Below are 12,403 nucleotides of genomic sequence, written 5' to 3'. Positions count from 1 at the left end.
CCTATCAGGAAAAATGTGTATATGCAAACATGCAATATACATCTACAATGTGGATGGTGAGGTACTGCACTTAATCATTAAGAAACAATTAATGATCAGATTGTGTCCAATGGTACTTTACAAATTGGCACTCATCTTTCTAACAAATGGGACAAAGTTATTCCAGTTTTCAACCCTAAAAATCTTGTCATTCATCCTGAAATAAGTAAATGATCTTACAGTTTCTGCATGAGGGTGATAACAGTTTGCATGTATTTGCCATAATCCAGTCTGCATGAAAGAAAAAACTGCACGTTAAAGACATAAAGTTTGAACTAAAAAAAGAGGAAATATTGATCAAGATCAAATACTGTAATTGATAACCGTCTCCTCAGGCTACTTTTAAAAAGCCTAAGCAATAAGGATACGTGCACTGTGGTTGGAGAACATGACTAGGCCCCAGAAGTATCTTAGTGGTTATGTACAGAGAAACCAAATTTATTTACCTTTAACTAACAATTACAGTAGTTGGAACATGTCAAGAATGGAACAGTGTTTACCTCGTCTAGGCAACAGAAGTGCCTTGGTGGTAATGTACAGACAAACCAGATTTATTTACCTTTAACTAATAATTACAGTAATTGGAACATGTCAAGAATGGAACAGTGTTCACCTCATCTAGGCACCATAAGTGCCTTAGTGGTAATGTACAGACAAACCAAATTTATTTACCTTTAACCAATAATTACAGTAGTTGGAACACGTCAACAATGAAACAGTGTTTACCTTATCTACTCGTTCGTTTGCATTCCTTCCAATCAAGTCTATGATCCTTTTCTTTGAAACAGCTCGTATCTGCCATAAAACGGAAGAAATCATGAAAATAACAACCATATGGGAAAGCTACAACAGAAGTAACTTTATGGTTGCATGACACATTTCTAAAACAATCGTGATTGAAGTTTCCTCGAAAATATGTAATCATAGTATTTGCATTCCGGACACATAAGTTTTAAGTTTCCTGAAGTGTAGTAAGTAGTGATAGTCAAAACAGCAAACTTGATCCATAAGCAGTACTTTACATCCCAAGAAATTGGGTGTGCAGAAATTTAGAATAATGATCACAAATTTCAGAATGGATACAAAGAGAAAGAGAAGGCATGAAGGAAGACATTTTTATGTTAACTCCATCCAAATTGTCTCTTCTAAATATGAAGTAGAAATGCAGTAAATTCATTAAATTAAAAAAAAATTACAGCACCAAAGAGGAAAAGCAGCTTTGTCAATCTCAGGACAATCAATACCTGTTCAAGCAATCCTTCAGGGCTGCAAAAATAGGTTGTTGGTGTTTCATTGTCCATCATCTCCAAGCAGCTATTAATAAAAAAAAGCAGAAAAAGGAAAAAGCAAAATTGTCAGGCTTCTCCAGAGCAAGACAGTGGAGAGGGCTTATAACAATTTTAACATAAAGAAATTTAGTTTTTGGCTTTATATTATGGGCTTTACAAGGAAACTAAAAGTTGGCATCCTTGTTTGGATGGGGTTAGACTTGCCTCGTCTGGGGCTGGAGGAAAGTTAAGCAGGATTCAACAGCCATTTTCTGAAATGGAAGTTGTCAAGGCTTCCAGTCCTGCAATGAGGAGAAAGCCCCTGGTCCGGATAACTTTTCACAATTTGAGGGAGTTTTGTATTCTTGGGCACTGAGACACAATGGAAGAGTATGTCCTTCAACTTTTTTCAGGACTCAATGAATCTGGCCGTTTTGTTAAATCCAGCAATACTACTATATTTTCTTGATCCTCACAACTGCAGGGCAACTAGACTGAAATAGTTCATGTTCATCAGCCTTGTGGAATATATCTACACGCTTATCAAAAAGTGCTTGCTAAAAGGCTTAGCAGAGGTGCAACATGCTTTTGTAGGGTTGGGGGAGACAAACTCTTGATGCCTTCTTGATCGCTAATGAAATGGTTAACTCTTTCTTGTAGAATGGTGAGCATGATGTTTTATGTAAACTGACTATTGAGAAAGCTTTAACCGTCATTGATGGTCCTTCCTCCTCTATCTCCTTAAAAGGATGGGTTTTGGCCACATACAGTGTAAACCAATTGAGCACTGTCTTTCCTCCCCATCTTTTGCTGTCCTTATCAATGGTGAGCTAGGATTTTTTCAAGCTTTTTAGGGATTTAATGTATGGAGTTCCCTCTCTTTCTTTCTTATCCTAGTCATGGAAGCTTTTAAATGTTTAATCCTAAGAGCCAGAGACGCAAATATAATTCACAGGCTTAGTGAGAGGATTGGGGTTAACTTTTTTTTTTGAACAAGATGGAAATCATCCATTTGACGCTTGTAGATGACATTCTTTTCCTTGAAGCAAGGAGAGATACCCTCGTCAACTTAAAATACAATATCATCCGCTTCCAGGTCTGTGTCCACTAACAAAATTAATTGGAGAAGACCTGAGATTGTTTGGGTGAGCCGAGGGATCAACGACATTGAGATTGCTCAATTTTTTGGTTGTAGAAACAATTCTTTCACCATGAAGTACCTTGGCCTCCTTCTAGGTACCAAGTAAAGAAAAAGCCTATTTGGGATTCATTGTGTGCGTTGGAAAGTGTATATGTGTCAGGAGCCTTAGATATAAATCATCAAGAAGTAGGAACTAGTGAGAAAGACAAAGAAAGAGAAAATATTGTTATGTTCCCTGATTAAGGATCGAGTTATCAAACGATTAATAACAAAGTCATCTTCTAGCAAAGAGTTAACACCCTTATTCTTATTGCAAATGTGATATATTATATGAAAATAAATTATAATTCATCAAAAAGAGCTCTATCTTGGATCTCGTTAGAAAGATCTCCAATCTTACAATTTGAGATATTATTCTGGTTTATCTTTATTAATAGTAAACATACTCTTTTATATAAAGATTAAAATTTTTATTTATAAATCTTACTTTAATTAATAATTTAAATCTAATTAAGAATACTTTACTAAAATATTAAAAAAATTTATACTATTTAGGAATCTAATATTAATAAAAAATCATATATTATTTAAAAATCTAATACTAATTAAAATTCTATGTTTACTATTTAGCAATCCAATATTAATGAAAAATCATTTATTATTTACGAATTCAATACTAATTAAGATTTTATATTTAATTGAACTATAAAATTCTATTATTTAGAAATCCAATACTAATTATGATTTCATATTTAATTAAACTTTAAACTCCTATTTAGGCCTCATACTCGCCCTCTGGTTTTCAAGTTCGCCCTCAAGCTTGAAATATGGATATAAATGCCTTGTCGGTCTTTTCTTGTTACTCAAACTAGAACAACCATTTACATTAGTGACCTAGTACAAACAGCTCATCACCTTTATAACACAACCCTTTCAATCTATTTTCTATCATCTCTGCCCTTATTAGGTTCTTCATAAATGGAGATGAAACATTAGCAAATTGTGTCGTAACGTTGCTACTCTGTGGAACCGGTATTTTTTAAACTTAATTGTTAGCCTTGATCACAGACTGAGAAAGGTCACTATAATTGTGTTCGCTCATATCTCACAACTGTTGTTTCCTTTCAAAAACTCTATCCATGCTCATTGCGTGCATGAGAGTGGTGAGCGATTGCACCTTGATCTCTAAATGGAGAAAATCAATCAGTCATGCTGCGAACAAATTGACTTGCTGATCATGGTGTACCGCACCGGCTCGGGCCAATAATCTTTAAAATTGTCATTGATACTCCTCAACCGAAACCGTTTGCTTAAGTTTGACCAATTCGTCTAATGGATTGCTTTGCAGGGCGGTCCAAACCGTAAAGTGTAATACTCTACAAATGTTTACCATATCGTGTCTGGCTCTTCCTGTTATATCTTATAATACAAAAATTGGGTTTCTCTTAACATGTGAAAAGCTACTACACTAAACTTGTCAGAAGCGGCGGTCTGTTGATTAGTAAAGAATTACTTGCATAGATGGAGGCATATCAAATGATCTTTTGTCCCGTTATAGGTGGGGAAGTCCATCTTGATGTAACGTAAATAATTCCTGTGTTTCCCAGCTCTGTGTTTGTAGTGCGTGATTCTGGCCAGCTGTCAGCGTAACCAGATTAAATTGTGTGGTTGTCGCCGCCTTCTGTTCTGCTCTGTAAATCTCTATCGCAAGACTAGGTGGCTATCTGAAGAAAAGACTTCATCTACTGAGACATCACTTTAATCAATTCATAGTACCCATGACGAATTCATCATAGATCTCTGCCCTCTAACTATCTGCCGCGTGATTGGATTGTGTGGCTGATGCATCATAGATTGGAAAGTTGTTGGTGCATTAATCAATTCAAATGACATCAGTTTCAATTCATAGTACCCATGATGAATTCGGAAAGTCTTCTTGTGAACATCTTTTTCTTTTACCTTTATCTGGTGGTACCCTACTCTAAAGTCAACTTTAAAATACCACTACCCTATGTAATTCATCCAGTAAAATCATCAATCATTAGTATCGGAAATTTGTCTTTAGTTGTTATCTTATTGAGCTCCCTTAGTCCACATAAAATTTCCAAATTTCATCCTTCATTTTGACTAAAAGTACAGGAGAGGCAAAGAGAGAGGGCTTGGTTGAATGATTGATTTATCCAGCATCTTTTTAACTTGTTGCTCAATTTCTTTCTTCTAGAAGTGTAGATATCGGTAGGGTCTTACATTAACATACGAGCTTGCATTATCCAGGCCTCTTGAAGGAGGAAGTCCAGTGGGTTCTTCAAAGAGGAGTTTATAGCAGTTGTTCCATGTTCAGGCTACCTTCCTGAACCCAATCTTGATCTTTGGGCAATTCTGCCTCCATCGCCCGTAGACAGCACATTGTTCCCCTGCTTTGCTTGTTCCTATTCCTCACCATCTTATTCAACTTATCTTCTGATATTTTGGTTAATTTATCAGATACTTTAATTCCTTATAGAGTTATTTGTTTGTTTCCCATTTTAAAACTGATTTTTGTTTCCGCAAAATAAAAAAAATATGGGATTATATAACTTCATCCAATCTACTGTAAGAATCATATCATATCCCCCTACTGGAATAATTCTGAAATTCTAACAAAATTCGTAAGTCTGTATCCTCCACTGTACTCCCACACATTCTCCTCCACTTGTTATCTTATGGTCATTTGCCACCATCACTGTGATAGGTCGACCGTACACCACTTGATCACTTAGTTCTTCTGCTATAAAAGTGTCCACGAAAGAATGTGAACTACAGCTATCGAACAGAATCATAATTATTTTTTTTATTAAGGACTCCTTTAATCCTTATCGTACTTCCTGAAGAACACCCTTCTATAGCTTCTAAGGTACTGTTATAGTATCTTCCTGATCTTTTGGTGGTTCTTCCAATTGTTCTCCTTCCTCCTCTTCCTCCTCTTCTTCACATTTCTCTACTACTATTACTGATTTCAGTTTGCACTGATGACCAGGAAAATACTTTTCTCCACAATGATAGCAGGAATTCTTCATTTTAGTTTCCCTTGGTGCTGCATCTTTCCTGTCTGGATTTTTGGGTTCGATGGAATCTTTGGTAATTTATCAGTGGTAATAGGGTTAGAGTAGTAGGATTTATGGCTGCATGAAGATGGATGGGATTGTTTGGTGGTTTCGCTCTTATTCATTGCCTCTACAGCTTGCTCTTGCCAAAGTGCTATCTCGAATGCATGATTAAGTATAGGAGGTCAATGCATTTTAACTACTGGCGTCAATTCTTCTTTCAGTCCACTAATAAAGCTTGAAATAAAGTATCTTTCAGAAAATTTAGAAATTTAAGCAAGCAATAGGGATCTCATTTCTTCAAATTTTTCCTGGTACTTAATCACTGTACTTTCTTGGACTAGCTTGTTAAATTCTTCTACAATATCTATACCTGCTAACCCTCCAAATCGTTTACAAAATTCATCCACAAATTCTTACCATTCCAACACCCTATGAGAATTAGCTAACACGCGATACCAGATTTCTGCCCTATCTCCTAAGTACAATGTTGCAGGTTCAATCCTAATTCTCCTCAGCCACATTATACACATGAAACATTACAGTGCATAATCCATGTCCTAGGATTCAAACCCTCAAAGATAGGAATATCAATCTTCAGTGTTGGATTATCCAGCGGGTTGACCCACAGGTTTTGCAAACCACTGCCCCCAACTTCCTACTGTTTCGAAGTTGGCAATAAACCTTTATCAACAGTCTATTGCATCTTCCTTACAGGAAATTTGGTCATATGGAGAAGTAAGAAACAGAATGTGGTGACAAGATCTAGTGCAAAATCAGCAATGACCCAAAGAGTCGTGGGCTGCTACGGTTGAAGGTGATTCTGGAAGACCTAAGGATCAAGTGAGCTGGTCTACTAATGCTCTATTGTGACAAGAAGCCAGCAATCAGCATCACCAATAATCAAGGACAGCATGACTGCCTACCAACTCTCAACTCGCAAATGTACTTACTAAGGACTTGAATGATCCAGCATTCCCAACCATTTTTGCTAAACTGGGATAGACAATGTCTATTGACCAACTGGAGGATATATTTGTAAATTAATGTATGAGGGTATAATAATAAAGTACCCCTATGTAATTAGTTTGTGGGTTTTCTTTCTTATACTTAAAGCTGTATATATATAGGACCCAGTTATTCAATAGTAAAAATATTATTATATTCTTCCATGGTGGGTAAAATGGAGAAGATGGTGACTGGGTTGAACTGGATTTATCTTTCTAAGGGTAAATGACTTACTTTAATTAAGAGTGCACTCTCCAGTCTCTCTCTGTTCTATGTTTCTTTTCCTATTCCAGTGAAACTGGCCAAGAGAATTGAATTTGTTCAATGCAGATTTTGTGGGGTGATTCTAAAAAGCAAAGAGAACATCATTTGATGGCTTGGTACATGGTTAAGAATCTTTTGAGCAAGGGTGGCCTTGGGATTAGGCCCCAAGTCTGCCTTGACAAAGCCATATTGGCCAAATGGCAATGGAGATTTCCCATAGGCAGGCACTCTCTGGTTGAAGTTTATTAGAGCCAACTTTCACCTTCAGTTGGATGGTTGGTATTCTAAGATGGGTAGTGATGTTATCAGGCAGCCCTCAGAGGTGGATTAGCAGGAACTAGAGAGGAGTCCTCGATTGTACTAGGTTCAAGGTTGGGAATAGCAACCTCATCCGCTTCTGGTTTGATCCTTAGTTTGTAGAATTTAGATCATTCTTGAACGACTCCTTCCCAGCTATTTTCGGCATCTCTGGAAGTAGGAGGAGAGTTCGAGCATAATTATAGAACTTTTGATGAAGTCCTTTTCTTCCTTCTTTTCCATCAGGTATCATTGGCTTACGACCCGGTTTATTTGGTTTAAGGGTGACCTCATTCTGGATGAGGTGGATAGATCTGTTTGATTTATTCACTCGTTGAGTATGAGCTCTTTTTTCATGGGTGACACCCCCTTAGCGCCTACCTCAGGTAGAATTGGTAGTTACAAGCGACCTTTATTTTATCAAGCATGTCATATGAAAGTTTCAGGAAAAGTATTACAAGTAGATTAAAAAACTAAAACAAAAGAACGTGGAGACAACAAACTTAAGGATAATTTCTTACGAAATATGTAAAGCAGCTCCATGGCGAGATAGAACTGAAGCAACAGGATCATATCCGTCTCTTAGAGCAGTATTATAATAACCAGCAGTAAGTTCAGCAGGGTGTGACACTGTCTGGTACCACCAATAAACTCCACCAATTTTAGCCACTAATACAACAGAAGTTTGCTTGTTTTCTTGGTATTTCCTTAGAATACTAGCTGCCTTCGCAAGAATAGCATCTGCATGACAAATAAGCCTTCCACTATACCATTCCTACAAGAAAAATATGATATTCAGAGCTCTTTATGCTCTATATAATCCTAAGAATTAGTTTTCATGCACGATAACAGGTAAAAATATTATATATTCAAGAGCATGAATTTCCCGAATCCCATACACATATATATATATATATATATATATGCATATATCTTAATTTGGCCTTCCTATGGTTTAATATTCAATCATCAGAAATTAGTTGATTCAACCTTCTCAAGCAATCTTAAATTATGTCATCAGCTCAACAACAGTGCTCCTGCCTCACAGATCACAACAAACATGGGTGCCTTCTCTATGTTTTAACATTCTTCATCTTGGATAATATCTTACTTATTTGGTCCATCAGTTGGTTCGAGAACATTGAAACTTTCTTAATTTTCTTTTTTTTTTGAGATAAAAGATGAAAGTATTATTATTCACAAAGGTACTAAAGGAGTACCACCCAATTACATAGAAACTACATATCAATTAGGCGGTCGATGGCGCATCCCAAATCTTCCCAATGTAATATATCATGACCATGTAAAATGGAACCAAGTTATTTAACCATCCATCCTAGATATTTACAAAATCCATTTCAATACCCTCAAAAACTCTAACATTCCTTTTTTTCCACACAACCCAAAAAATGGTAAGTGGAATAAAAAATAAATGTTTTTTCTTTTTTACAAAAACCTGTCCATGCCCACAATTCTTTACTAACATTACCCGCTATAACCCAACTCACTCCCATCATCCCGAAAACCGACATCCATAAACTGTGTATAACCGGGCAAAATACTAAATGCAGTCACATGTTTCCTCATCAGCCTTGCCTAAGTAACATCGGTTAACAAGAAAGTTGTCCCGCCTCTTTAACATATCAATGGTCAAAATACTTCCCCTTGAGACTTCCCAAGCAAAGAAAGTCATTCTAGGGGTAACTGTAATTTTCTAGATTTGTCTAAGTGGGGCTGTCACATTATTACCATTGTCCCCTTTAGCTATACTTTCCTTATTTTCTTATCAAATAATTTGCAGTTTCAGCAAAGTTGCAGACAAATACAAAGTTATAATGAAAAGGAGTGTTGTTGACAAATACATGAGATCAAGAAATTATAAAGAACCAAATAAGCATCAGGTAATGGAGTTGGGATCAAGAAAACATTCTGGTACATATTATTGAATCGGATACTTTCATACGCCACTTACAAGGAAGAAATGACCATAATCAGAGATAAAGCTTTCATGGCCCTCTTCAAAGAAAGGAACCCCTGATGGAAGACTATTGTAACAGCCAGCATTCTGTGGCCCCCTTTCTCCCCATTGAGGCTTTCCTTCTTGACATGCAGCCATCTTCAAGTCCTCCATCCTAAAATGAGCAAATTCTTGTCAATTTAGGGACAATGATATGGATACTATCAGATGAAAGATTTTAACCTACTTGTAACCTACATGTACTTGTCATAACACTGGAATTCACCAATTCCGGGGAACTTCCACCTCCCATCACCAAAAGGATGCGAAGGATATCTGCAAAAATTTCTACATGAGAAAACTTTGCAATGGCTTAGCAATTCTGGATCTATCATAGCTTAAAATTACCTAAGTTCTCCAGAAGGACCAAGACCAACACTTAATTCCTCAATCACACTTCCAATCAAGGAATCAAATTTGTTAACAAAACTGAGCATGAAGTCTTCATAGCATTGAAGAGCAGTCCGACCACAAAACAGAGGAAGTTGATCCACACCAAGTGTAAGATAATCATCATTAGAAAATCCCTTCTTGTCTCGATAATATATATCTTTATTGAGGTCCCCAATCTGAAAGGTTAAAAAGAAATACTTACTAAATTCCAGTTCTAAAACAAATGAACATGTGATGAAGGCCACATTTATATTCTCATTTCATGTTCTCTCCAGTGACAAATTTCTTGTACAAGGGAAACAGAATCATATCTGTAAATTTGAATGGGTAGCCTACACAATTTTTACTTGGAAAGGTGGTTTCCTAAATGTAAGGTCCACTATACAGATGGGAGATAACATTCTGACAGATGCTTCAAAAAAGTGATTTCGAAATTTAAATTCCCTCCAATTTAATATGTTTGCGCAGAGCCTATCTTCTGGTTAAATAGGCAAATAGTGCTACAAACTGTGTACCCCACTTCACCCAGTTTGCACCATAAACAGAAACTTCACCACGTAAAGATATACTAACCTCTAGAATCCATAATGGAAGAGTCACACCCTCTTTTCTGCTAGATGAGTGCATATTCGAGTGGAAACACAAAGCAACATGTAGTTTCAACCCCGAATTAGAAATTAATTTGAAAAGCTCTTCATAAAGAGACCAATTATACTCAAAAGGGGAAAAACGCTCCACAATGCCCCACCAAACTTCAACTGCAATTCCATGAACACCTGCAAGCTTGAGCGCTTTAAGGGATACAGTTAAGGCTCTGATTCTGAAACAGAAAAGAGCAGAATATGAAGTTTTCTATGCCAGCACCAGACAATAAAGAAAAATAAATTGTAGGACATTGAAAAGAAAAAGACCAGATCTCTTAACGTGGCTACTTGATTTATGAATGTTTGCAGTGAATACTTGCTGTACATCAGAAATATGTCCTGTTCGAAATTCAGTTAAATATTGGCCTGAAAATAAATCGTGATTTCTTAGGCAATATGGGATCATCTTAACTTCAAGCACGCATACAACTCTCCTAATACATCGAAAGCCGAAGGTGCTCAAATAGTTCTAGTTTAAAGCATTAAACTCACCTCTTGATCCTTGGACTCCCAGAAGAATCAATGCCAAATGTATCGACAGGCATCATCACAAATACAGGGATCCTCTTGTGTTTTGATGATTCCAATATTGTAGATCGCGATCTCTCTCGAGCATCCATGCTGCAATAAATGTATCATGAAAAACTGTCAAGAAATAGTTTCATTTTCCCCTCTTCTTTCAGGATGGTAAAAGAAAAGCATCAAAATCATGATGAATTCAACATGAAACCTATACCTCTCAGTCTAATGTTCACAAGAAAATGTAAATCGTAACCAAAGGCCTTATTATCTCGTCAATTAGTAAACTGTCAACATACATGACCAATACATGGTTTTGATCTTCCCAAGTGAAAGGGGAAGGGGGATAGGGGACAAGAGACTCGAATTTAATATAATTTTTCTTTCATTATTGAAATAAAACTTCTTCATGCATCAAATAACTTCAGCTTTTTATTTATTAAAAAAAACTTCAATTTTCAAAGCATTCAAACAAGTTAAAGCTAGAGGACATTGTTGTAAGATGAATATCCAAATAAAGATTCCCGTTCTCTAACATAGAATTCAAAGATACTAAAATAACCTTTATACTAATCTTCCTAGTGATGAAACTATGACCGTAACATCCTCTGATGGGAGGCAAAGATATTGTATCACCAAACTGAAAGATAATGTATTGCCAAACTGAGTCTCTAGAACACAATTTTGTAGGAATAAAAATTGGGTTGATTTTGGGTAAGATTTCAATAATGCACGTCTCATCACCTCAAAAGGTTTTAATATCAATCCAATCTCCATGCATCAGCTATTTTATTTGAAAATGCCACCCCAAACAATGGCTTGCACTTTCTCCTCCGGTCCTTAACCTATTCGTCAATCGTCAGCTACCATACTGACGGCAACACAGCTTAATCTGGTTGAGTTATTCAATTTATCATTGAAACCAGAATAACGCTGGAAGGAAATTCCAAAATTCTCGACTCGTCTTTCTTCATGTTTTATCGGCAACCAAACAGAGAACTAGAGAAAGATGGAGAGAAAAAAGATAGAATGAGTGCGTAGGGGCGACCTGAAAATGCGGCTGTTTCCAGCAACAAATCGCCATTTAGTGACTACGCGTCCTCTCCTGAAGAGAGGAATCATCGAAACGTTTCGAATGAAATTTCGAGTTCTTCTGGCGCTGTGATCGAAACTCGAATCTCTGGTGAATCCATGGCAGAAGCTTCCTCTTGTGGGCCCGCATTTGCACGCAAGCCCTCTATTCTCCGCCATTCCCCTCGGCCTCTTCTCGCACAGAGAAATTTCTCAGAGACAGAATGAGAGAGAGAGAGAGAGGCGAACGAACAAACCAGCAAAAACTGTTTTTCTACGGTATGATTATTGTGATGATAATTAATTTTGCAAAAACATTTTTTGTTTTCCATGTTTTATGTTTAAGGAATTATTGTTGATTTTTTTCAAATTCCACCTCCTACCCCTTTTTATATTTTGATAAAATTACCGTATTAGTCCTCCAATTTTGAATTTTTATTACATTTTCATTTTTAATTTTTTTTTTACAATTTCATCCCTAATATTTTATATTTGCTTTAAACGTTTAATTTTTTATCGTAGTAAAACTTTATACCTATTACTCACCCTATTTAACTTTTTTAATTTTAAAAAAATTATAAAATATTTAGATAATATTAATTAAAAAAATATTAAATATTGTTCAAAATAACATATAATTTAAAATTATATTAAGTATA

The 12,403-nt window shown here is 36.1% G+C and overlaps 1 protein-coding gene across 3 annotated transcripts; it reads right to left on the bottom strand.

Moving 5' to 3' along the window:
* Positions 1-54: 54 nt before the first annotated feature.
* Positions 55-12,053, bottom strand: BAM4 (beta-amylase 4). 3 transcript variants are annotated; one of them, XM_088218737.1, is made up of 10 exons: positions 11,722-12,053; positions 10,647-10,775; positions 10,084-10,330; positions 9,466-9,686; positions 9,316-9,393; positions 9,073-9,232; positions 7,622-7,875; positions 1,284-1,353; positions 766-834; positions 55-270 (listed from the first exon to the last, which is right to left on the bottom strand). In XM_088218737.1, exons 1-10 carry the CDS (start codon positions 11,922-11,924, stop codon positions 118-120), a joined length of 1,584 nt encoding a protein of 527 aa, XP_088074863.1. In that variant the 5' UTR covers positions 11,925-12,053; the 3' UTR covers positions 55-117. The 3 variants fall into 3 exon arrangements, with proteins under 3 accessions (XP_088074863.1, XP_088074864.1, XP_088074865.1); XM_088218738.1 differs by lacking the exon at positions 11,722-12,053 and adding an exon at positions 11,418-11,680; XM_088218739.1 differs by lacking the exon at positions 11,722-12,053 and adding an exon at positions 10,435-10,520 and having other exon boundaries at positions 10,647-10,781.
* Between the last annotated feature and the right edge of the window lie 350 nt (positions 12,054-12,403).

The sequence above is a fragment of the Carica papaya genome, chromosome 4, assembly GCF_054855325.1.
Source record: "Carica papaya isolate Zhongbai chromosome 4, ASM5485532v1, whole genome shotgun sequence".
In the NCBI taxonomy this organism is placed as follows: domain Eukaryota; kingdom Viridiplantae; phylum Streptophyta; class Magnoliopsida; order Brassicales; family Caricaceae; genus Carica; species Carica papaya.
The sequence above is the reverse complement of the archived record's forward strand: the minus strand, read 5'-3'. Positions and strand labels throughout refer to the sequence as shown.

What these genes read in the sequence shown, in the direction of transcription:
- BAM4 (XM_088218737.1), bottom strand. Translation starts at nt 11,924, where the DNA reads ATGGCGGAGAATAGAGGGCTTGCGTGCAAATGCGGGCCCACAAGAGGA. An exon ending in CAGTGTTATGACAAGTACAT is followed by an intron (nt 9,233 to 9,315) that starts GTAGGTTACAAG and finishes TGCTCATTTTAG; the next exon opens with GATGGAGGACTTGAAGATGG. An exon ending in CAAACGAACGAGTAGATAAG is followed by an intron (nt 271 to 765) that starts GTAAACACTGTT and finishes TCTTTCATGCAG; the next exon opens with ACTGGATTATGGCAAATACA.